General features: G+C 39.6%; 1 protein-coding gene across 5 annotated transcripts in view; it reads left to right on the top strand.

Annotated features, from left to right (window-relative positions):
* BANP (BTG3 associated nuclear protein) overlaps positions 1-25,911 on the top strand; it is a 146,929-nt gene that overhangs the window by 2,704 nt on the left and 118,314 nt on the right. For all 5 annotated transcript variants that reach the window (XR_010834395.1, XM_048075158.2, XM_048075162.2 and 2 more), the window contains exons 2-4: positions 10,142-10,286; positions 11,654-11,748; positions 13,092-13,291. Coding sequence is in view for 4 of the 5 variants with exons in the window: in XM_048075158.2 (XP_047931115.1) it covers positions 10,217-10,286; positions 11,654-11,748; positions 13,092-13,291 (365 nt within the window). In the remaining variant the exon portion in view is untranslated. The remainder of the gene's footprint in view (positions 1-10,141; positions 10,287-11,653; positions 11,749-13,091; positions 13,292-25,911) is intronic.

The raw sequence follows: 25,911 nt of genomic DNA, 5'->3' as shown, positions 1-25,911 counted from the left end.
AAGAAACCCAAACTACTTAAGGGAAAAATAAGCTATGTTCAAGTTTTCCTCTGAAAATTTGAGCATCCTTATCTTATGATGAAAAAATAACACACATCTGCTTTCCCATGGTGTGAATTCATAGAAACTATAAAGAAAATCACCACTTGCCTCCCTGCTCTTTATAAACACATCTGCTACGTGTCACCTTAGCTCTGACAGCCCGCTGATAGATACTCTTGCACGTTTAAAGCTGGAATTACTTTTTTTTCCGGAGGAGGGAGGGGGAATGGCAAAACAGGATCAGACTGTAGTGATGAAAGTATTTCAGAGGAATACTTGATCTGTGTTTTTCTACTTACGTGGTGCTCTTCAGGTTATTTTCATAAATATTTTTGGTAAGAATTTAAAAACATTAGTGTTATCCCTGTGTTTTAAAGCAGTGCTAAGGTCTGTTTTGGGAGCTTGGATGTTTCTTTTTTCTAAGTGGTTGCAGGAGGGAAATCTGTTAGACTTTTGAGTAAGCAGGTTACCTGTTGTAGATCTTACGTTGGCCACGGTGCTTGTTGATAGTAGGGGCCCGTAACAGCATTGGCTTCTTCCACCGGAACTGCTAGATCAGAAATTTTTTCAGGTACATAGATCAGCAGTGCATGTGGTAGGAAAAAAATAGGAAATGATATTTATTCCCTTTTGTTATCTAGTTTCTGCTTGAGGTAAGACAAACACAAAAGAATAAAATGTTTTTGCACAGGTTTTCCTTGAACTTGAGCCAGACGTCAAGGAGCTACAGACTGAAGTGAAATCTTTGCCGAACGCTTTTCAGGGTCCAGGCAAGCCCGTGTGTCGGTACAGGTGCTGTCCTGGGTGTCTCCTGTGCTTAGGCTGAGTAGCTCTCCAGTGCAAAACCTTCCAAAGCTATAGCGAAGTAACTTTGCAAAGGGAAATGGAAACTTCCGAATCCTGTAATAATCCTGTAACCTTCCAGTTTAGGTGCCCCTGCCCGCAAAAAGGCAGCGCTAAGCTGGGTATGTCACAGCGTGTGTGGGACGGGGTCGGGGCTAGGTGTGCGTCTCGTTCCCACAGCCTGCTCCACGTTCGTTCTCCGTCTCTAAAGAGCTGGTTCTGCAACGGTGAGTGGATGTGGCGATGAGAGGAGGGAGTTGTGGCTTAGCACCTGTGCTCCGCGACACAGACCTGCCGGTGGCGCTTTGCAGTGTGCGCCCAGCCTCTTGGCAGGAGGGCGGCAGCAGCCTTGGACGTGGAGCGGGTCAGCCAGATGGAAGTGGCCTCAGCAGCGCCGTTCCTGTGCAAAACAGCAGGGGACGTGATGTTTCCCTCAGCAATCTCTCTGGGTTTGAATTCCACCAGTGGGGCCTTTCAGCGAGCAGCGCTGGCGTAGCGTGCTGTCAGGAACGTGATGTGGCCACGAAGCGGGAGCTGCACATGTGTTCCTCAAGGGTTGTGCATGGCTCGAGCACAAGGCTGCCGTCCAAGGGGCAGGGCTCGGTTGCTGTTGCTTGTGTTTTATCTAGGCAACGACAGGTCGCTTCTGCAGCCTGGCCGCTTCCAGAAACATAAAAGCCATTTGTGCGCTACCTAAAGCCTCTCGGCGATCTTTTACGTGGCTTTAAGTAGAGAACGCTCTGATTCTTTATGCTGGAGAGGTACGGATGTTGTTAAACTGGAGATCAGTGTCAGCCAGTTTCTAGCTTGATCTGCCTACTGCTATGATTTCAGTCTGAAACACTCTGACTTTACTGATGTCTTTAACTATTTACAGCAAATAATATTCTCCAAGGTTTCTTGAAAATAATGCAGGTAATTCCATTGAATGAAATAAACCTTGTTATTCTCGTGGTCATTTACAATTTAATATGCTGAGATCCTGTTCGTTAAGCTGTTTGCTTGAGAACACAGAATTATTTTTAATGAGAAAAAATTACTTTGTGATACGGAAATAATTGGAGAACATAATGGAAAAACGGGGCTTTCAGAGGTATAAATTGAAAGCTGTGCTAATTTCCTTAAAATCTGTTTCCCATCCTTTGATCTCAGCTGTATACTTTGCATTGCAAAAGGGAAATCAGTTTAAAATAACACAGATTGATGGATATGTGGAAAAAAAATATAGGCAAACAATTGCAGTAGAATAGAGAGAATTAAGGTCTGAAGCAGGAGGTAAACTTCTGGGATTGCTCCTACTATTGAAATAGTTAATGAAGTTGCCTTAGAAACACACACAAGTGCTTTTTATCAGGTATGTCACTATGTAGGTGGTCAGTATTCACAAACTGTCATTTTGTTCAGCAAATTTTAGCAAGTGTTGTAATATTGACATTTTTTTCACCTCCTTCTCTCTTCCGGCAGCATCTGACAACTTTTAAAAATCGTTATTTTTAGTTGCAGCCCTTTTGTTATGTTACTTATTTTCCGCTTTCCAAAGGGGATTCATATTAAATTACCATATGTTCTGTTGAAATATTCCTTAATAAGCTCCTCGCTGTTTCTAGATAACAAATAATACTTGAAGCTTTCGGCTGGAGCATGGCAATGTGTTTTGATTCCTAAATAACAGGAAAAAATCTTCAGTTTTGAAGGCCAGAGATCTAGATCAGTCCTGTCTTGTGCGTGAGATTATATTCCCTTGTTAAAAGCCCAGCTATGCCTCTTCAGGGCTATTTGCTCAACAGATAGTAATTGCTTTATTTTTCTTTACTGGGTTGCTTTACAAGGCTATACATTTTTTTTTAAAGTCAGGTTTTCTTCTATTTAATGTTGTTACTGTTTACCATTTGATTGCTACTATTACTGCAAGTATTTATAGACCTATGGGCTGTTGCTGCAGCTGTAGGCAGCTGCACCTCTATCCTCTTTTTGATCTTTTGGGGTGTATTCCTCATAGTTTAGGCATTAGGAACCTCCAAAGTGAAGTTTCATTGCTATTTCCTGGCATTTGAGAGAGATTTGAATTTTAAACCAGCAAACAGCGTGCAACATATTTTATCTGGATAATGCACATGGTATATTTTCCTCCACCATCTTCTGGTGAATTAGGCAAGCTCAGCTTCTTCAGACGCATGAGCAGGTTCCTGCTGGTTGGACTGATTTGTCCTCAGCCTCAAAGCATAGTTATAGTTACTCTCAGGAACGGATGAATGTCCTTTTTAGCCCTGTTTGATGGCGTGTTCCTTCTTTGCACTCGATGTACTCCTCTAGCTGTTCTGTTAGGGACGGTCCTGAAGGTTCAGTCTGAAGGAATCAAACCTAAACCTGCAGAGTAAAGATCCGGGGGCATCCCTTAATGGTCTGTACATGTCAGTGGCTGCTATCTCTATCTGTTAGTCTGCCCATATATGTATTTCTTAGGAAAAAAAAAATACCATTTTGAGTTGAACCAGTAGTTATACAGAAAGTATCTCAAATAGTAGAGAAATACATCGTACTATTAGCTTGGAAGCACCTATTAAATATATCATGAAGTCCTAAAGAACTTTAGCTTTTTGGCTTCTACTTCATACGGGGAAAAAAATTAATGTTTCTCAAAATGATTTTTGTCTATGCCAATGAAATTTCAAAATGTTTTGTCATCACTGCACTTTTTTTCTTGACGTAATGAAACTCAAAGTTGATAGAAATTGTATTTTCCAAAGCAGTCTCTCGAGCAAGTTTATGGCCAAAGATTTGGTGATAAACTTTGATTCAGTCTCTGGGTCTTTGCTGGGGGGAAAATGTGGTCCCTTGGTCCTTCGTGCAAGAACCCGAGTTTCATGAACAGATCCCTGTGCTGCGGAGGAGACTCACCTGACAAAGGCTGCGTTCGTACGTCTGTAAAACAGGCGTTCGTACTGCTCGTACCCGCCCTCCAAGCGCTGGATTCCTGGGACTGGAAGAGGATCCCACAGCTTTCCTCAGCCGGCTTCTTGGCTGCCTCTGCAGATCTTTCAAGTAGCAGTGGGTAAACCTCGTTCGCTGTCCTGCTCTGCCCTGCTGCCTGTGGAAACGAGCGTGGCACAAGAACTTGGGGCGCTGCCTGCTCTGAATGAGTGCTAGGTTCATGTCGCAGCTGGTGATGTTTCGGATACCAGTGACTTCTGGAACATCGTCTTTCCAGAGGAAGTCCTCGTTTCCCATCCCCTTCCCCAGCTCTTAGTCACTTCTCAATAAAGGCCCTTTGAGATGTTTAGAAATTACTGTTGTTTCCTCTTTGAGGTTCCCCGGCAGGATGAGTAGCAAAAACGCATTTAAAACAACGTGATCTGCTCAGGAGCCAGGCAGATACTGTACCTTGCTTTTTTATTTTTATTTTTTTTATTTCTGAAGGGAGTCTTCTTTTTTCTCTCCAGCAGGGAAAATTGAATCTTGCTTCGATCCCTTGGTGGGCCAATAGCACAGATCGTACCAGACCTGAAGTCTGTAAACTTCTGTGGCTTCTGTCACTTTAGATGAAGCATAACACCTTAATATCCTTTGAGTTTTGTGGTGGAGGATGGGAAACAAAGCACCCAGAATTCAAATATTTCAGTACAGCGCTTTGTCTGCTGCGTAATCCGCTTACATTGCAGTATTACACCTCAAGCAAAGTTTTGCTCTTTCTCATACACTTAATGTTCTGGTTAGGCAAGAGCTTTTTCCTTTGGACGGTAGCACTGAGCTGGGGCACAGCTCTTTCTTTAGCATTCTGTTCATTTTTCTTGTTCATTCACATTTCAGCTAGAATAAATGTTAGCGTTTGCTTTTGATTCTGCTTGTTTAACAGGACAGCCAGTTTTCTAGGACTACCGAATCGTACTTCAGAATAACAAATTTTCAGGACCAGACTTGGGCTGCCTTTCTGAGGCTAGTTTTGTTGTCGGAAGGTCCAGGGCTCCACGGGCACGGTGTCGGGAGGTGTTCAGGTGTGCGTTGGAGCTGCCTTCGGTAGTCAGGGTGCGCTCTGCAGGCATTCAAGGCGTGCTGGTAGTCTCACCAAAACCACGTCCATTCCCAACATCCGCACGATGTTTTGGATCGTGCTGCGGCACAGAAGCAAAATACTTTTATCAGTGGTGGAGTTGTCGTAGAGAACCGAGATCGGCCCCAAATAATTCAGATTGTGTTCGGCACTTGCTTGCAATTCCCAAAGTCAGCCTGAAGTATCGCAGAAAGATAGATGCCTGAAGAGGTTACTGGGGGGGGGGGGAGCTGCTAATCTCAAATGGGTACAGGCACCCAAATTAAAAGGACATCTGGGCGACCTATCTCACCCCCCTCCAGCCTTTGAGACTGGGAGAGACATTTATGTACGTAATAGGAAAAGGGCTCTAGAAGCCCGTTCTTGGAACCAAAGCGTTTGTGTTTCTGGGGGGGGTGTTATCAATAAAGACTCTCCATCTATGGGCGAAAGCAATAAAACGTGGTACATCTGGTTCTGCGTACTGCCTGCGCTGTCTGAGTGGCTCTTGTTTCATGTCCGCCGGGTTTTGAGCCGTACAAGTCGTGCCTCGCATTAACGACCAATATCCTGAGCAATTTCACAGTGATGCAGGAAACTGACCTCTGCTTTAGGGCCCTGAATCTGCAAGCACTTAAGTATATCCAGTCCACATGGGCAGTCCCATTAAGATCAACGGGATTGTATGTCGGTGAAATTGAATTCCGACTTCTTTACATGTCGAAGCACCTGAAGGCGCGCTTGCGATAGGCGTTAACATCTCCTTCCTAGCTCCTTTGGGAATAATTCCAGCAAAGCTGTGGCAGCGGGGGTGTTTGCACGTGGCGGCAGTGAGTGTTTGTACGAGGTCCGCGGAGAGCTTGTGCTCGAGTTCCTGGTGGATGTGGCCACGCAGCCGCTGCTGGGGTTTCTCGTGCGGGAACGTGCCGAGCGGGGCTGAGCACGCAGGATTGCGCGGTGGTTGCGTTGTGCTTCGGTCGTGTTGGGGTTGTGGCCCCAGGCAGCGCATCAGCAGGGTTAGAAACGGACATCCAGGCAAACCAGTGGCTTGTACCAGGTGGAACGATGTATATACGTGTGTATATACATATAACCAATAATGATTATAAGGCAGTGACAACAGTATTGGAGAATTTCTGCCTCCCTGCAAGATTTTGCACTCCAAAGAAATTTTAAGACCCTTCGTTTCTGAAGCAGCTGTTCCCCTCTGTATGTTGCTGTCTCCGTTTTAAACTGGTCTGGGAGTCATCAGCATAGCGTAGTTGTTATCGATATTTATTTTAGATATCTGCCTGCAGACTGTTACGGCCCCTGTCCTTGCTTTCCTAGGTGAGGGATGGCTTTTCGTGTCTGATCTTCTTTGGCTGAACCAAATACGCACGTATATTACACTCAATTTTAAACTGTTAAACTGACATGCTTGTGGCACAATTTTGCTGTGAAAATTACATAAAACACTGTTTTTACTTCTATTTTAAGGACAAAAGCTAAACTGAAGCTAAGAAAGATTAGAGTTCTCCTGCATAGTTTTTAGTGGTAGTAAAGAAGTGTAAAATGTTTTTTTTTTTGTTGTTGTTGTTGAAAATAGTTTTTGACTTCATATTTTGACAGACTGTAGCTTCAGAGAATTGGGGTGTAAAGGGGGCTGGGAGCTCCTGCATTTAACCCTAAGGGCTGTTAAATTGTTGCTTTTTATTAGGTTATTCGTCACCTGCTAAGTAAGAGAATTTTCTGCATTTATCAGTAGTGCTGAGAAATACCAGCCAGGCGCTAATTATCTGCTCAAATAAGAGAAGTTCAGGTAAACACTGCGCAGAGTAGGGCTTTGGAGAACGTTTGTTTGCTTTAAATAAAGCGTTTACCCTCACTAGCGAGTATGAGGGAGAAGATTTCTGTTTGGTGCCTGGTTTCGTACGTTAACCAGGCACTGGCTGATTTTGAGGATGCGCTTTGGAATGGTGCCCTTCGATTTTGTAAAGCCATCAGATATTCCAGCAAATAGGTTTGTTTACAAGGGAATGCTCGGAAGAATTACTCTAAATGAATGTTTTAAAACGGATTAATTAAATTGCATTAAACTCACGTGTGGATAAACTAATCTAGAATCCAGGTGACCTGAATTTAATTTGGCTGCTTACAAATATTTCCTTAATTAAACAAAGGCTATCTTAAATCTGTCTTAGGTCTATCAATTCTGAGAAAGAGCGCTCGCAGAGATATTTGGAGCACTTTATCTGACCTACTCCAGCTGTGTCACGTGCAACTCAAGGTATGAGCGTGCCTGAGCGCTGTCGTGCAGCGGGAGGCTGCGGCACCGCTCGGGGCTTTTGGAAGCTGGGGGCACATCCCGCTGGGGGAGAGCCGCCTCCTAACCCGGGCTTGAATTTGTGCTGGGCGAGAGCTGAAGGTATCTCCTCCAGCCCCCAGGAGGAGTGGATCCGTGGAAATAGCACAGCTGGAGCCAGTTTGAGTTCGGCTGGCCAAGGCCTCCTGTAACGAACGTATTAATGAGATATTTTCCGTCGTCTTCCCACACCTCTCCTCCAGGTGATGGCAGCTGACTACAAAGTACTGCTCTGGTCATCCAGCTCCCCAGCACCACCTGTGGGGGACAAAGTCGGGGCATTTCATTCGTGGAGCTTGGCTGTCCCTGATGGGGTTTATCCTGAGCTTCCTGGCTTTCTTTGCATTTTTTTTTTTTCTTATTATCTTAGTACTTGGTCCAGGTAATATTTCAGCACTGGGTTCTCGATGCCAATGTACGTGCATTTAATTTAGAATTAATGGGGACTAGTGTTGCAGCCAGGAGAATGAAAGGGGAGGGGGGTTAAAAAAAAAAAGGAAAAAAAGGCAAATTTTGAGAAAGGAAGTGCTTTGCTTCAGGAAACGTTGGTAAATACTTCACTGGGTAAAATATGTGGAAAATGTATGGAGAAGCTGTTATTCTGATTTTTTTTTTTTTAAATTTCTGAATCTGAGGCTTTTTTAAGGTAATAATCTAATTCTAACTTTATACTGTTAAATTTTATGAGAATGTTGCCCTTGGTTCTGAAAGCAAACTTAGCCCGCTGCTGAAATTTTCTGTTATAAACTGAAATTCTGAATTTTTCAAAGGAACGTTTTCAAGGTGTGGTAGCTGCTGTGGTTGCAGCACCCAGCGGAGCTCACTTGGGCGTTGCTTTCATGACCCTCCCATCTAGCATTGACAACAACTACCTCTTTTCTCCTTATTTTTGGATCTGGGAGCTCACTGAATCTGGTGACAGCAGGAGGATATTTTGTTCAGCCTGGAGAGACTGTAGAAATATGTTCTGTTGGCTAATTGCAGTGTATGGTTTCCTGAAATTGTAATAAAATTTGTTGAAATGGAAATAAATACTGTTGTTACGAAGAAACGTTGCTGTGTGTGTGTAATAGCTCTCTTCCCAGTCCCAGTCTGGTTGGTATGCTGCTGTTTAAAGACTGACAGAATCTTTCAGGACTTATTTTCTGATCTATGGCTGAATGCTTTCAGACTACGACCCATAAGAGATGGAGAGCAGAGGTCAGAAGTGTGAAATTATTTTTTGTGTTGCAGAAAGGTTCAATTCATTTCAGTACTTTACAGAATGAGTTTTGAAAGGCTAAATACGTATTACAGTGGATTTAAACAAAAAGAAAATTGAAAGTCCTTTGGAATGACTTACTAGATACTGATGTGTTTGTGGGGGAAGCTGGTTAAAAAGCAACGCATGCAGCATCGGGGAAGTCTAGCGTTGTGTAAATCGACAAAGTGTTAAAAGTTGGGTTTTGTTCTACCTTGTCCGTTTTTAGCGTTTGGAGCGGTGGCCGTCTTCACACCGAGGGCAGGGCTCTTAGCGTTACTTGCAGTATGTGACATTATGAAACAGTAACTCCAGCACAGCTGTTTTATTATGTGAAGGCTGGCCGCTTACCAGGATTTCTCAGAAATGGCAAACGCGATTTGCCAAAATGGCATCCATATGCACTAACGCATTGCCAGTTTTCTCGGGCGGGCTGCCACGCTCCGCGCGGTCCCAACAGTTTTTCACCGCGATCCGAATTTCAGATGACTCAGTATTGGCAGCGCTGGTATTTGGAGTAAACAACTGCGGCGCGCGGGGAGTCCTCCTCCGGAGATGGGCTCTCGCAACGCGCTGACCCTTCTCCATGATCTGTCCCTCTCTTCAAAAGTCTGTGCTCCACCTGTCTGGCTTAATGGCTTTCTTGTGTTCGAGTGGCAGAGGGAAAGAGGAAAATCTTTATGCGTAGCTGGAGTTGATTCAGCGTCGATGTTAAGGGATGAGTTACCGTTTCCACTTAAATTATTGTGCTAGTGGTTTTTTTTTTTTGCTTCAGGTTAAAAAGGAAAAGACGACTGATCTCCTTGTATTCATTGTCCATCCTTTTATGACTGTGGGAAAGCAGAGATACAAATGGTTCCAGTGACTTTAATTCAATTTTACAGGCTGAAGGTTTCTCTTAAAACGCTAATAAATAACCTTGACAGAGGGTTCCAAGGGAGCAGGGCTGAGAAATCAGGGCCGTATTCTGAAAATGCCTTCATCAGAATTGAATTGTGGAAAAAACAGGCAGGTTCAGTGCCCGAGAAAAGAAGTTTTGTTTCAAGCCTGCTTATAACTAGCTGCAAAGAAGCTCCCTGTTCTCACTGAGTTTTAGGTGCCCATTAAAAGTGGTAGGACTTTGGTAGGACATGGTAGGACTTTGTGTTCATATGGATCTGTACAGATTGCAGTAGCCAGTGTGGTCTGGGAAACTCATATGCTGTTGCAACATCAACACTTAGGTCTGATCACTCCCCAGAGCTAAGGAATAATTTGCAAATTAAAACCCTGCAATTTATGAATGTTCTTTTAGACACTTAAATGTTTTTTTTTTTTTTTAAATCAATTTAAAGAAAACAGTTTGTGTTTTACACTGACGAGCTGCCCAGTCTCTGACACTACCCAGTCTCCTTATCCACTGGGAAAATGCAGCAAGGTGAATCAGAAAGGAAAGCTCGTGCTCTCAGCCTACTCATCACGTAGAAAGTTTATACGCATGGGTGATGCCCGTATTAAAGTAGCAGTTCACACCATTGTGTGATCCGTTCTCTCTGTCGGTCACTTCCCTTAAGAATTCTCTCTCCTTCTGTAGAGGAAAAATGAAAAAAATAAATGCAAAATGGCTGTATCAGGTATTAATGCTCCTCTTGCTGCTGTTTTTCAGGATTGCATGTCTCGTAAAATTACATATTTGGGGGCCTGCGGTGGTGTGTGACGGGACATTGCAGCCTGGTTCTGAATGATGTCAGAACAGGACTTGGCAGATGTTGTTCAGATCGCTGTTGAAGACTTGACTCCAGATAACCCAGGTACAGTAGAGGTGGTAGCGATGGCATGAGAAAGATAATGTATAGTATTACCCATTTACAAGGTGGAAATCACTGCTGAGCTGCTTTTAAAAAAAAATGTAAAGTGCTGCTGCAATATTTACTGTGAGAGGCACTTGCTGAGACTACCTACTGAATTTGGACAGCTTTACTTACATATCTCTAGCACCCTTTGGATCAAATTAATTTTTTTTTTTTTTACTTTTCTTTTAAAGACCTTTTTTTCTTCAAAGGTAGACTACTGCCAAAACTTGATATATGCCAAATCATATTTTTTTTTAGTTTCAGACCAAATCCGTGTTTGAGACTTTTCCTCAAATAACTGTCACCCCTCTATTATGAATCATTGTTTTACTTGTAAAATATTTCTTCTCAAAAATTATTAAAATTCCTTGGATTTATAGCAAAATGACAGTAAATTTGAAAAACACTTCTGAAAGCAAACACCGTGATTTCCTTTGCTTAGAATTTGATCTACTAAGGGAAAACGTGTTGAAATCAACTACAGAATTTAATCCAATGCTGTCACGTATAAGTGAGCGTTGACAGAAAGAACAGTAACTACAGGTACAGAAAACCGAAACACATTTAAAAATACTTTTCTGATGCAGAACAGAAAAGTTCTTTCAGAAATGTACCCAAAGGGATGGAGGAGAAGCTGAGACTTACCTGTCCCAGCCTAGTTCATAACTTGGCGGGCATCCAAGGATTATCACCTGTAGCATGGTCAACCTTAAACAAGCTTTCCTTTGCTCGATTTTGTGAAGGACCTTGAACCTGGGCTCATTTCAGGTGATGTTCTGACTGCGACGCTGTTCAGGGCTCTACCTCTTGATTTTACCAGCGAGGTTTTCCAGTTCTAAGTTCAGAACACTTTTGTTATTGTTTCTTCAGAGTGTTTACCTCTAGATTAAAGGCGTTTAGGATCTATAGGTCTGCATAACCAAGTACTTATTTTGGAAAATTTTCAGGGTTTAGTTAATCTCTACTGGAGAGAAATTAATGGTTTAGTGGTGGACTTGGCAGTGTTAGGGTAAAACTTGGACCAGGTGATCTTAGAAGTCTTTTCCAACCTAAATGATTCTATGATTCTGTGAACAGCGTGGGAGAAATCCTGCGTTCATGCAGAATTAGAACTGCTTACAGTTTTGCAGAGTGTGAAGGTTCAGAAGCCAGAAATAAGTAATCATACATATTTGAGAGAAAACATAAAAAAAAAAAAAAATAGAAATATACAATATGTTAACTAAACTCCTTTCATATTATTTGATTTGTCCATTTAATATATTTTAAATCCAGGTCTTGCCTCTTGTATTATAAGCTACAGCAATGCTTATTTTTCTTTGCAGTTGTGTTGGAGAATCATGAAGTGACAGACGATGACGTAGAGCCTACTCTGAAACGTCAGCGTATAGAAATTAACTGCCAGGATCCCTCTATTAAGGTTACAAGAATACCCTTTTCTGTTTGTATTCATAATACCAATTAAATTAGCTTTCTTGGGGAAATGATATCAAATGAGCTAATGCTCATGCACAATACTGGAAATATATCCTTCTTGGAAATGTTTGTGTGTTCATTTTCTGCATAAATTTTAAAATCTGCATAATTGGCTAATCTCCTGGTATAAAATCATTAGCAAAAATTTAATATGCAATATAAAATTTAATCAGAAATAATTCTAGTAGCTTAAAAATCGCTCCATCTTCTCTGATGAAGTGAATAAACTCAACCCTTAGGAATAAATCTGATGTATTGTATGACATTACCCAGTTATTGTAAATAAGTATATTTTAAGTAAATTTAATATATTTTTATTACAATATACAGATATTTTCAGCATGTTTTAAATTATTATTTTAAGCTAATGACGTTCTCCTAAGAGTTGAGCTATATTTGGTTCAGGCTCAGCAGCTCAGGCTCTTCTGTTCTTGCAGAACTTCCCATGCTGCTCCCACTATTGTGTTTTAGTAATGTTTTTGTCTTGGAGCATAAGCGTGTGAGTTGTATTTTACTGCCGTGCACGTTAAGCAGCATGTAACTTTGTCTAGAAATTCTGCCACAGAAACTGAAGCTCTGTATTAAGAGAGCAGGGAGGAAGCAGCACTGCAAAGCAGCTCGATGGGGTGTGAATTGTAGTTGAGGGCCACAAGATGGCACAGTTGCTGTTTGTAGAGGAGTATGTGTACCATTACCCTTCAATAGCCTATTTTTCCCAAGGGGAACCAAGTGGAATATGCTTTCTTTAAAACTGCTCAGGAAAACAAAGTTTATTTGCTTTTCTTGATTTGCTGTTCAGGAGAAAACTGAAGCGAGTGGCATTTATTGTCCCTGAAGTGATTAGTGTTGATACAATTCCACTGTAATTATCCAAATGTATCTGTTTGGACAAGGAAAGAAATTCTTATTTAACTTTATCCAGAAGGATGCTTTCATTGATTTATATACTTTTTTTTTTTTTTAATATATTGAATGAAAGGCGTTGGCATGTGATTTAAAATGATTTTGTGGTGTATGGAATCATAGTAACAAAGTGCTTAGGTGAAAATGTGTTTGGCTTGGATGCTTTTGGCTTCTAAATAAAGATCTGAAAGACTATGAGAATACTAAAATGCTCCTGAATGTCATCGGTTCTGTATGTGGCTGAATTTAGTCACTAGGCACATTGCTAGTTCCTTTAGAATTGTTTTCCAGTCACATTTATCTGGAGCTTCCTTATGTGTATGTTGCTGAAGATAAACGTGTACGTCTTTAAAAGCAGTTTCTCTTGCATTCTCCCCTTTCTAGTCATTCCTGTATTCCATTAATCAGACAATATGCCTGCGACTGGATAGCATTGAGGCGAAGTTGCTGGCACTAGAGGCTACCTGTAAATCACTGGAAGAGAAGTTGGATCTTGTCATGAACAAACAGCACAGCCCCATCCAAGTCCCCATGGTGGCAGGTTCTCCTCTTGGCGCTACGCAGACCTGCAATAAAGTGCGATGGTAAGAAAAGAATAGATTACTCATCAGTGTGCTTTTTAAAATAACCTAAATCCTTTTCCCTGGCGTCAAGCTCTGCAGCTTTCTTTATAGCTGTCAGGAACTTGGTGTGCTGCTTATGAGTGTAGAATTAATTTCTCAGAGGTAATTTTTGTACCAGTTTCATGATGTTACTTCTACTTAGAATAAGACCGATCGTGTCACACCGGTCCACGGACAGTTTGCAACTATTTCCACATTTAATTTTGACTTAAACTAGACAGATTCATCCATCTCTGGAAAAGTCACATCATCTGTTTCAGATGGGTTTTGTAGACTTGCTTTACTTTTATTTCTGTGGTTGTTTTGAATTGGTGAGTTCATCATTCTGATTACTTCTCATTTTACTTTTATCAGACAGAAATACAGCAGAGTTTGTTGTATGTGCTTATTTTCTAAAGACTCCTGGTAGAATAGCACCTACGTTTATTTTGGGGTTAGAAGTAGGAGATGGAAAATCTGTTAAATAATCTCATCCACTTTGATGAAAGGGAAGGTTTGACCTGGAGTACCTTTATGAGTTGCCTACTATGGTTCTAAATATCTTAAATACTGATGTGCCTATCGTTTTACCATGGGTATTATTCCAGCCAGAGGAATATGATGATCAAGAGACTTTTTTTGTGTAACGACTTTTCCAACATTCACATTTCTACAGCTAGGAAAAACTTAATACTTTTTAAAATAATGACTTTTTATTTTCCATTACAGCTGTGTAATATTCACAGACAACTTTCACACCATACCATTCTAGTCAAGATACGTGAACTTAATATGCTTTTTGTCTGTTTTTTGATCTTCTGATATTTCATCTCTCGCTCTGAACTTTGTTAATAACTGAAAAATATTTTGTATATATTTTTGATATGTTTTGCTCAGTGCACTGTTCCAGGTGCACTACTCTACATCTCCATAGAAAAAATTAGTTCCTTTATGTTGTGAGGCACATCCATGTGAGGTAAGAAAACAAATCACAAACAATAGCCTTTTTCTATTATATCACTGTACACTTAACTGCTGCGTGTGTATATATACTTTTTTACTTTCCGTATTGCTATTTGTGTAATAGGTATTCTAAGTTAAAGAATGTATCTCAGCTCATCCTCACATTTTACGATATCTTGCAGTTCGTACATTTATGAAACAGGATGGAGTATAATCTTGCTACCACAAGAAGTTCAAAGTTGGAGATTTTACATTCAGAGGGAACACTTTGCTCATGCAGTTGTACCTGTTGTATAATGCAGACTACCTGTTACCCCACAATTGAAAGTGATTACTTGTGATGAATAGAGTCTAATTTTCAGAAGTGTACCAAATCTGTATGGAAAAATATAAAAGGGTAAAGAACTCAATGTGGTTCTTGCTCTCTTTTTAAAAGTTCAATCTCTCTTTTATTTTTGGTGTAAATTTGAATAGTCTGCTTGTTTTACTGTAACAGATACCTGCCTAGCTAGGAACAATTCACATTTCTTCATACTTTTCCAATAGAAACTTCTTTTTTAGATGTCCAAATACAGTGTTGATACTCCAGAATTCCTTTATTGGCCTTTTTTCGTATGCTGTTGATGATCATTTTGATCATTGGACATCTTCCTTTTCCCTTCTTCCATTTATTTTTCCTTTAAACAGGTCCCGTGTCTGCATTACCTCATGCTTTTGGAGTTTCCCTATGATATGTGTAAAAGGTCAATTACAGCTAAGTTCCATATCAAAAGATATTAAGTACCTATAATAACTGTTTGGCTCATAGAGCAATTAACTGAAATATTACACAAGAGTTTTCACTAAGCTTTTTGTTCTTGTAGCAGTCTATGGCATATGTGACTCGAAAGAAAACGGGGGTGTATTTTTTTTACTTGCAGGTCTTTTTGGCATTAATAACACTTCAATTTCACAGCGGTGGGATGTTTCACTGAATTCCCTGTCTCTCATTCATTCATAAAAACCTCAAAATCTCTTGTTCATTGTTTCTGATTCACGACCTACGTGGACTGTTCTACCGACTCTGGGTTGGTTCCTCTTCCCCTTCCATTGCAGATGGCAGTGGAGAGCTGCCAGCCACAGTTAGTGTTTTGGATAATAGATTCTGGATCTGAATAAGATTCTTCAATCCCCATCTCCTTTTTCTGCCACAGTAATACCAGGCTTACCGCTCTAACAAAAACGCTGTAGTTACTTAAGACAGGTCAACCAGATGGCAGTAAAGCAGACTCTTACCTTTTTTCAAAAAATACCTTAGATTTGTGATCTCTTCCCTTCCGCTCTATAGTGAATTTTGTTTACTTTTTTTTCCTGGTATTTTAGTTGCTTGCATTAATTTGGTGCAGATTCAATATGATCAAAATGTGTTACAGCAGTGCACACAGTAAAGCATGCAAACTGTGCATTATAAATTCACGCAGTTTGATTGCTCTGTTGTATTTGTGCTTTTAAAAGTCAATGAATTTCCTAAGGCTTGTCAGTTTGAAGTATGTGCAGGTCATCAAGTGATGAAAACCAGGACAACTCGGACAGAGGGGCTTTTTTCTGTCTCACCTTGTGGTGGAGTTGTGCAGTTGCAGTGTAACAGGTAAATTCACATCTGAGCACTGATGCCTGCCGTGACTGTGATGTGGAATCTTACGCTGTGTGTGGTGCTGTTGTGGATAGGCTGCTGATGAGATGGAGTTGATAAAGTATCATCTGACCATCCAGTTGTGTTATGGAGGCAGGAGTGTAACTTTGGTAATGGTTGTCAGACTTGCGTTCAATGATAAATGGTCTTTTCTAGAAAACATGTTGACTTACTGGGATAACTTGTACTCTTTTTTGGTGCCAAACTATTGTTTCCAAGCTTTAAAAACTCTTGTTAGGGAAATGAAGCAGAAGTTTTCAAGGAGACTTGTAATAAATCAGGAACCACCCCATGTTTTTAGCTCCCAGGACAGAAGTGCAGTACGTTTTAGCCTTACTCTGCTTTCTGTCTATTACGCACGCGAGGCATGATTTGTGTGGAAATCTTCCAGCATCCTTTTCTGGGTATGTGTACTTTGCAGGTTTGTTGACGTTTCTTGGAAAATTATGAAATGTTGTTTTCAGAAATTACAGTACTGTCTACTGCTCTTGATATTTTGCATCCGTGAAGGTGTACTTATGCTGGACCGTGCTCAATTCCTTTGTTCCTGTTGTTGATGCTGATCTGCTGTTACGGTACTTCGTTATATTCCAGCTAATTGCGGTGCAGGTATGCAGGAAAATAAAGGATACACGGTCCTGTGTTAAGAGTAATTTCTGTGAACAGTTGGGATACGGAGGAACAGCAGGCTAATTTTTAAATCTAGAAAGAGGCTTAAGCTACAGCAAAAACTATCAGAAAACATTTTAAAGGAGGTCATGCAGAACTGGAGATGTGATCTGCTGCATTTCAGTGAGTTACTACATGAAAAGCAGAACTAAATAAGCACAGTTTCTCCACGTTTATTTAGAAGAAAGACCGTCAGAAGGTTTCAAAACACAAATCCTTAGGTTGCACCGAGTTGTGTTAAACCTGGAGCTTGAAAAGAGCCAAGAACAGTAGCAACGTAAGTTAATGAGTCGGTACGGGGAGTAAGTGCCTTGTCCCAGCGATCCCAGCTTTTCCAGCTTCGTGCAGCATTAGTACAGCCCTGCGTCCCCGTCCAGGAAGTGATTGTCTCTCGTCCTCCGTCTGCAACATTTCCTAGCAATACGGCTATTAAAAATATCTAATTACTTTTCTTTATGAGGTACCGCGATGGTCAGAAATTCCAGTAGCTGCTGAAAGCTTCTTCGATAGCACAGCTGGTGCAGTGCCGGCTGCCTGTCAGAATGGCAGCCCCAAATGATAAGTTTGAAACGGAGCATGTGCCCAGGTCCTGAGATTTATAAGTTGATGAACACAGCGTGTGACAGTGCAGCTAAAATCTTTTATCCACATTTTAAAGAAAATATTTCATCTGAAAGACTTCAGTCCAGAAACAGTGTTATTTTTGTCGGCATCTTTCCATTAATCATTTTTCTGCGTGGGTAAGCCCAAGTATAAATGGTTCAGGTTGATCGCTTTAGATAACACAGGAATTTGTTTTGGTTTCACAGAACTCTCCATCATTTGTTTTTCTGGATATTTTCTGCAAATGTTACATTGTGCAATTCTACTGTGTTTTTAACGATTTTTTTTTATAGTTACATAATTGAGAATAACAGTTTTTGAAATTTATTGATTTTGGAGAGGATTTAAATTTTAAATTGGTATTTTCTTCACTATAAAAATGTTTCTGATGAAATATGGAAATTCATATGTAAATAGATTTTCTTTAGTTCCGATATTTTCTTTGAACCTTTGTTATGGTAAAGTTGAAATACAGACCACATACATCTGGTTCTTTACTACATGCATTTGTGGCTAACCGATTAAGGATACTGATCACTAAGCATAGAGATAGAATTTCATATATTTTTGTCTTTAATGGGAACTGGAGAGTTAAATGGAATTGCAGAGTTTAATGCACTCAATATTTGCGCAAGGGCCTGATACGGTATCCTTGGGCACAACTTGTTAATGGGTTGGACGTTCTCTTGTTAAAATAAAGCTGCTTCAGATAGTCCTGACTGCACTTAAATGCAGTGTTGGTAGTTTAAGTCAGCTGGTTCTGGAAAACAGCATTTGTCTTTTTTTGTCTTAAGGTACAAAACAAGGATTTTACATCTCTTTTACAAGAGAAGGCTTTTGATGCAGTTGTGTACCAGATGGGATATAAAAACTTTCTTAATTCTTGTAGGTGTAGTTTGTTACCATGTTTGTTTTACGATTAAGATTAATCAACAGAGCATAATAATTTTTGATGAATGGGGTTTGTTCATCCACTCAGCTTGCAGTTCCAGATTTGTATTTCTGGTGTATCGTTGCTTACAAGTGGTTCTGTAGGTGAATAATACAAAACTGAAAAATGAGATGATTTTAAATGAAGTTGTAAAGCAGCATGGGAGTAGGGAGAAAAATTTACAGTATGACATTCGTTTTGAATTTACCAAAAGTATTGTTGCCCCATGCATAGAGCCTTTAGGGGAAAAGGGAAAAAATAATCTATTCAAGGTATAGGTATAAAAAACAAATGCCTGGAATTTTCTTGTGTGTATATGTTTTTTTTCTAGGAATTGCAACCCCCCTTAACCAACCTAATTTCATACTGTCAGGTGTTGAATAGCTTTTTCATTTTTGTCGCATTTTTATCGTAAGGGTTTTTATTCATTTTAACAAACTGTGCTACTTCTGGCTTTTTAAAAGAATAGTAATTCTTACGTTCTTTTTATTAAATGGTGGCTGTTGAGTCTCTGGGATATGTAGTTAACCTCTCTTCCACATTCTCTTTGGTCAATACTACAACTCATTAGGCAATGTAAACTACTCTGAGTTTAATTTATGGCTATTATTTCATTCCCTTTTTAATTCATTGATAAATAGATTAGCATTATAAACCTCTCGGATTGTTAATATCTTCAAGTAAAGTTAAAAGCTAACTCTCCCTTAATGGAAGTACGCTTGTGTCAAGTCCGAAGACACTCAATTTGCAGGAAGGATTTTTTCAGGTTGCCACGGTTTGAAACAAAGCATGTATTGAGGGCTATAGTATCCTGAAAAATGTATGGCAGATGGTTTATTTTTCAAGTTACAGGTACATTATTCTGCCTGCCGCGAGCCTGATCTCATGTACTGAACGTAGGCCTGAAAAAATATTTGTCTGGTAGCTTATTCAGCCCCCAAGACAACTCAACAGTCAGCCTGAAAAAAAAAAATAAGTAAAATTAAGCCAGGTTTAAAAAAAAAAACAACAAACAACAGTTGTTATTGATAATGTCTTGAAAACACAGTCAGTTATTTGGGGTGGTAATCAGAATGTGTTAGGAGGCTCTCTGGAAAAAGTTTCGGAGTTCATCAGGTCTTCAGAAATTCTTGTCACTTTCTGTAAGCAAGCAGTGTTTACTTATCCTTCAGAATATCTTGTGTTCGAGCCGCTTTCCAGCGGAGTTTTTAGCCCAGGCCTTGAAGTCTGGGAGTGGCTGACAAAAACACAGATGAACTTCTGTCATGGTTTTGGCCTGGACCCTGCGGTATCAATAAATGAACAAACTTTCCCTGCCACTTTCTGTTGTCAGTCAGTGGTACTGTGTGCAAACAAACTTGTTTTAAATTAACGGCTGGAGTGTCATATCTGTAGCTTCAGCCAGTGAGGGTTCTGTTTATAATTAATGGGATTGTGTCATGAAGAGCTGGGGGTGAGCGCGCGGCCCTCGCGTTGAACGGCTTTTGTGCGAGTCCTGCCTGGTCGTGGGGAAAGGGCTGAAGGAAGATGGCACGATTTGTCTGGGACCCGTTGTCGCCATGGTCATCTCAGGTGCACTCCCAGATAGGGAACAAAGTTAACATCAACAATATCTAAAGATCATCATTTAAAAAAAAAAAACAAGACTTTAGAGCGTATTTATTCTTTAAACTTTAAGATTTTGTTTAGAATCTCGAGTTTTTTTTTTTTTTTTTAAGATTGCACATAAATATAAGCAAAATAAGCTTGAAAAAAACATTTTAGACAAAGATGAAGTTTGACTAAGGGCATTAGGACTTGAACTGCCATTCATAATTGCATCGATTGGCTCAAAATGCTGTTACTTTTCCTGCCTTTTGTGGCTTTTGTTTTCAGTTCTACCACCTATTATTGGTTTTTTTTTTTTTTTTTTTTAATCCCTCACTGCAAAGCCAGGTGATAGAGGGGTTGCTTACACATGCATTTGCATGTATATAAACACACACACATGTTTTCAAGTTGAATGCATGAAATGCAGTCTCTGTGGTTTTCTTAAAAGAAGAAAATTAACTACTGCTTCCTTACAATGCCAGCCAATGCTTAGTTGTATTTTAGCCTGGAAGAATTGTTGTGGCTTGAAATTCGTAAATGGATGGCTGAAAACTCCATATAACTTATGGAGGTATAGTACACATGTTTATCTGAAAACTGCAGTTCTCTCTTATAATCATAAATCCGGATGATAAAACTGAACTAATCAAATAATGGAATTCTACAATTAGATGGCAGCCCATCTTTCCTGACATCTTTTTATCCAGAGCTGCATAGTGTTAGTTTCTTCGTCTGCAGTTTTAACAAAATACTTAAATGTCTGATTCCCTGAAAAATACTAAAATGCTTTCCAAAGTCTCCTAATTTATCAAAAGAACTTGTCAGCCTCAACATCTTTGGATTGATTCTGGTGCTCAGTTGTAATAATACTGATTGACATCTTTTTATTTTACCTGCATTGAAACCTGCATTTCAGGTACAAGTGCATGCTACAAATTCAGTGAACTTCGGTGATTTATTGTAGTTAGGACCAGTACACAATTATATTAAAAATAGTTTTAGAACTCTCATGACTCTGATTTTTATTGCTATTTGCTTTATCTGGTACGATCTACAGCAGCAGTGCTGCAAACAATCATCATTCTTGTTTTGGATGTGTGTGCTAGAGACTTAGCTATTTGGAAATTAAGCTCATCTGGTGGTTGAGTCTGTCTGGAGTTTTGTTACAGACCATTAACAAGTGCTCCAAATTCCATGTATCATTGGTTTGAATGTATCTTATATTTAATCCCTCCACTATTGGGAGTTAAAATTCATGCAGGACTAGGGAGAAGTGGTGTCTTGTATTTAAGAAGTTTGTACAGCAGTGTTCTCATTGGAATTTCACATTCCATTATTGTTGCACTAAGATACTGAGGAGCCAAGTGTTTAGTAATTTGTTGGTGGGATTTGATAAGTTCAGAAACAGTATATAACTTTCAGATAGCCTTTAGGTTGAGAATACAAGGTCAGTTATAGAATTAAACTAACAATTTAATACTAACATTTCAGCTGTGTTTTGGAGAGTTCAATAATTCATGGATGTGTAGGGGATGGAACCTAATCTAGGAAAACTTTTTGAAGTGACCAAGATTTGAACTGTGTTGATTTGTTTTTCCCAGTCCATACGTTAATGGTTTCTGATGAAACTTAATGGTTTCTGATGAAATGTTGTTTGTAATGGTCTAGTGATTCAGATGATAGCTTAGCAAGTAGCGACTGATAATTTTTGTCTGAGAAATAGATGCAAAGTATGTGGACTTTTTTAAATTATGGTGGTGATTAAAATATGCCTATGAAGCTCAAAACAAAAAAAATCTAAGGGTATGATTTTGAATTCTTAAAAAAAAATACAACGATAGGTAAGATTTTCAGCAATATGCATTTAAAATAAAGGTGATAAAGTTAGGTAATAAACTTTCTTCATGTTTTAGACGAGGGTTTCAATCTTGCAGATGTGTTGCGAGGCTTAGTATTTGACAATTTGCAGTGTTGTCATACCTTAGGCTTCCTGGTTGTTCTTAGCACACGACAGATGTGAAATCCTTTAAACAAGGAGTTTTGAAACATCTGAAATAATTTGTGCGTGTTCTGAGCCACATGTGGGTAAACATTTATTCCCACTTAGCTAATATATAGCAACTTCGTTCTGCATCCCAGACTTCAGTGACTCTGAAATTTATGGCACAAAAACAGAAAATCAGTTGCATGGAGCCCCTTGTGGTGCAATATATCGCTATTCTTAAAAGCAAGCTAAGAAATGAGAGCGCTGAATGCACACAGAATTTGCCCCTTGTGTCAAGACATTTTAGAAATCAACGTCCTTTAATTGTAAGGGTATCCGAGAATGAAAAAGGGAGGCATACATGGAGATCAAAAAGGCTTTGAGTTATTTATATGGATTAGGGGGGACATTTACTAGTGTAATTAACATCTAAGAACATTTAAAACCAATTATAGAAGTATTAAAAGGCAGGTTGACCTACACCATTGCCAAATCCCATAAGGTCGTATTAGATAATTTCTGGGGAGAGCAGAGCATTTACCTTAACTCTGTGGTTCTGTGAACACGGCCAGCTATTGCATTTAAGAAATAAAAGCAGAGAGTACATCAACTGCAGTTTGGTTCAGGACAAATGCCTTCGTACGGCTCATGCTGCTCCTTTTTCTTAAATAAACATTTGAAAAGAATTATTGTTTTTAATGAAAGGGAATAGTCTTTACTTCATGACTGCTGTAAAATGGATGAAAGTGATTATTAGGATTTTATTTAGTGAAGCTCTGTAAATTTTAATGCATTTGACACAGCGCACCGGATTATGGAAGCATACGTTACATACTATACATTTTACGAAGTAATATATCAAAGGTAACAGACAGAAGGGGGCAGAAAAGCCTTATATATTCATGTGGACTCCAGTTTAGAGAGTTGAAATATTTTTCATGTTAGTGTCTGGAGGTGCTTAGGGTTCAAAAATCCAGTTTTAGGAGCACTCTCCCTTGAAACTTTTGCTGTAATTTGGGGTATTTGGTTCCAAGAGCAGAACAAAAAGAATGGATAAAGAGGGGAGCACCTCATCAATTCGTGATTGCAGGGGGCAAATTTCCTTCCTCCTTTGGAAGCACAGAAATTTCATTTCCAAGATGTGATTCAAAGTACTTTGCATCCCTGTTCACACCAGATTAATGTACCGGTAGTGCTATTTTAAAAAGCTGGCAAAAACTACCTGCCTTCTTACTTATGGAAAATGATACATCAGTATAGTTTTAAAAGGAATAACCCACAGTGTTTTTTGGAGAGTCCCTGGTTTTGCTTTAAGCAAGGTGGAAAAGAGCTGTGGATGGATTCAGAGCCTCAGCAGGATGAAACAGCCGTACATCTCGCAAGGTCTCGGTGAGGCTGGTGAGGTGGCAAGGAGCCAGTCTTCCATCTGCCTTACTTGGCAGCAGATGTTATTTAACTGATACATTTCCAAACGTAAAAAACAGTTTGGAATCTGAATGTCTTTCCAAACAGAATTTTTCCTTTCTGGGGAACTGTACATTTTTGCATATCTTTAGCTCAGTCGCTTTGTTCCATATTAAAGGGTGGAGTTTGAGACAGGAAATCTGCTCCTAATATCTTTTAAAATTGTATTATTTATAAAAAGTAAAGAGTGGTGTTTCTTTAACAGCTGTCTAGGGTATATGGGATCTGAAGATTCAGTACCAGCTCTCAGAGTAGCAGCATCCTTGGCCTTTCTATAAAAGTGTGTGTAGTGGCAAGTGGATATAACCGGTTGGGTAATTACAGAAAGCAAGAAAACCAGAAATATACGCTGAAAATGATTTTTGAACCGTCTCTCTGTGAGCCGTGTGTTTTAGTTCTGTTTGCAGGAACCTGATGTATTTTTTTTTGCAGTTTCCGATGACTGTCGAGGCTTCACTTACTGTAACTGCTGTCTTGAAACCCAGTTTGTAACGTGCGCGCACACACACGAAGCCAAACAGCATAGTCATGATGCTGAAGACTGAAATTGCCCATTTAGTGTGTTTATTCTAATGCAGATATTAGAAATTGTAGGACAATTTGGAAAAAGAAATTTAAATGTAGCCATCTGTATAATAATGGATCATACCAGGATAGCTGGAGTTTGATTTTGGATCATAACATCTGCACAATTGTTTGTAGTTTATAAAAGTTTATAAAAAGGTACTTAACAGAGCTTCATTTAACAAATTGGTCTAAATTATTTTGATTGCACATGCTGGCACTCTCAGTGGATGGGCAAGTTTTTGACTCCTCAGGGGTTTCCTTTCTTGCCCTTCTGCACAAAGGACCTTGCTAACACATTTAGCTGCACTTTGTGTTAGTATGGCAGGAGTTTTCTATAATATATATGGATGAGTTATTTTTTTCCTCTTTTCTGCCTGTAGGAATAGAGCCGTTTGATGTTTTGGTTATAAGATGTGTGTTAATTAGTTCTTATTTCGTTTTCAGTACTTTGTGCATTTGAAATTGCAGAAAAAATGTGCTTTTTGCTCTCTGTTTCGAACGTACCTAGTACAGGCAGCATCACAGACTAGGTGTGTGTTTACTAAGAAAAAGGAAAATTTTCCTAAAGTATTAAGGCACCACAATCTCCTTTTCATGAGTCTCATTTTTTCGCAAGTCTCATGTTCTGCACATTTTTAACGAACTGTGATAAATTATTGATGTATCTTTGTTATCTTTTGCCAGCCTTTCTACTTCTAATTGGGCATGGAAGGTTACCGAAGAAATTCTGATATTTAGTCAGTGCACTTTGCTTTGGTTTAGAGATTCCTGGAATTATTCTTGATCTTGGGCCAAATTCATGAAGGTATTTGTGTTAAACTGTGCAGATAGCAAAAAACCTAGCCTGCCTAGTGACGTTTATAAATCCCACTAAGCATATATCTAACACAGAGCTAAAAGCTCTCAGTCTTTCTGCCTTTCGTTGCCTTCTCTTGCTTCTGTGTGGACTGTCAGTTCAGTCTTTGCGTTTGTTTCATGTCGTGTTTTCTAACCAGGTAGTAAATTCTGTTTTAGTACTACGGCTGCAGTAGATCATTTCTTTCACTGTGACTTTGCTGAAGATCAGTCAAGCTCACATACTTTGTTACGGAATACGACTGCTTATTTGCTTAGAGATCACCCGGTTTTGTTTCTCGTTTAATACAATCCCCAGCAGGTTGCGTTATCTAGCTGCTGTTCAGGATATAAAGGCTCAAAGAAGGGTAACAGCTGTAAATTTCCTTCTATACGGTCTGAAGAAAAAGATCTTAGCTCTTACGTCTTTGAGTACATTTATCTCTGAAGAGGCTCGTATTAACCTGTTAATTATAAGTCATGACGTGTCCTTTTCCAGTCTGTACTTAAAAGTAGAAGACTAATGCCGTTTCTGGTGACAGTATTTTTCAGTCTCAGTTATGTTGGTTGCAAGATGGCCTGGCTGCACTGTTTTTTCTGCTTTTCCTTATCTGCTTAGTCCAAAGATTCTTCAGAGCCCGTCTTTCACTGTGCATTTAATTTTTACAGTCTTTGTTTGGAAAAAGAGAAGTTGGTTTAAAAAAAGTGTGAGTTGCCGCTATGTGCATACGGATTGTATGACACCTGTAAAGTACCAAGCTGGGTTTGGAAGTGGTAGGTAGGTTGTTCGGGTCTCTTGTAGCAATGGCTGGCTGTTGGTTAGCTGGTGAGCATGTGGGAATGGATGTTTGCGTTTATGAATAATTACAGTTGGTCATACAAGTGTGGCTTTTCTCAGAACAGAATAATCCACAACAGATTTTAACAGCTTTTTAAATTGGTTGATGAAATTGGTCTTAAAGCCAGTAATTCATCTTTCAGCCTGTCAGCCAATTCAGAGGCTGTCTCTGTAGGTAGGGTTGAGTACCATAAGCTCTGCAGAGATGTGTTTTGTAACTTGGAAAACGACTAGCTCTTATGTTTGAGCTGGAAATTCATTGCATTAAATCTTAAAATGTTAACAGTATGTTTTAGTAAATGCTCCATTTGCTTTGTCTTTATTATAAATTGATTACAGCCTTCTCGGTTTTCAGATACACAAATCTCTCTCCTGTGATGGTTGGTGTACTTTGGCTTGTGTTTGTATGGGACCTAATCATTAACGCTATCTTTATAATGTCTGCTCTTATGTGATATTCCAGATGCATAGAATCCAAAGATAATTT

Source organism: Anser cygnoides, chromosome 12 (genome assembly GCF_040182565.1).
Source record: "Anser cygnoides isolate HZ-2024a breed goose chromosome 12, Taihu_goose_T2T_genome, whole genome shotgun sequence".
Taxonomy (NCBI): domain Eukaryota; kingdom Metazoa; phylum Chordata; class Aves; order Anseriformes; family Anatidae; genus Anser; species Anser cygnoides.
This window is presented reverse-complemented; position numbering and strand designations above follow the sequence as displayed.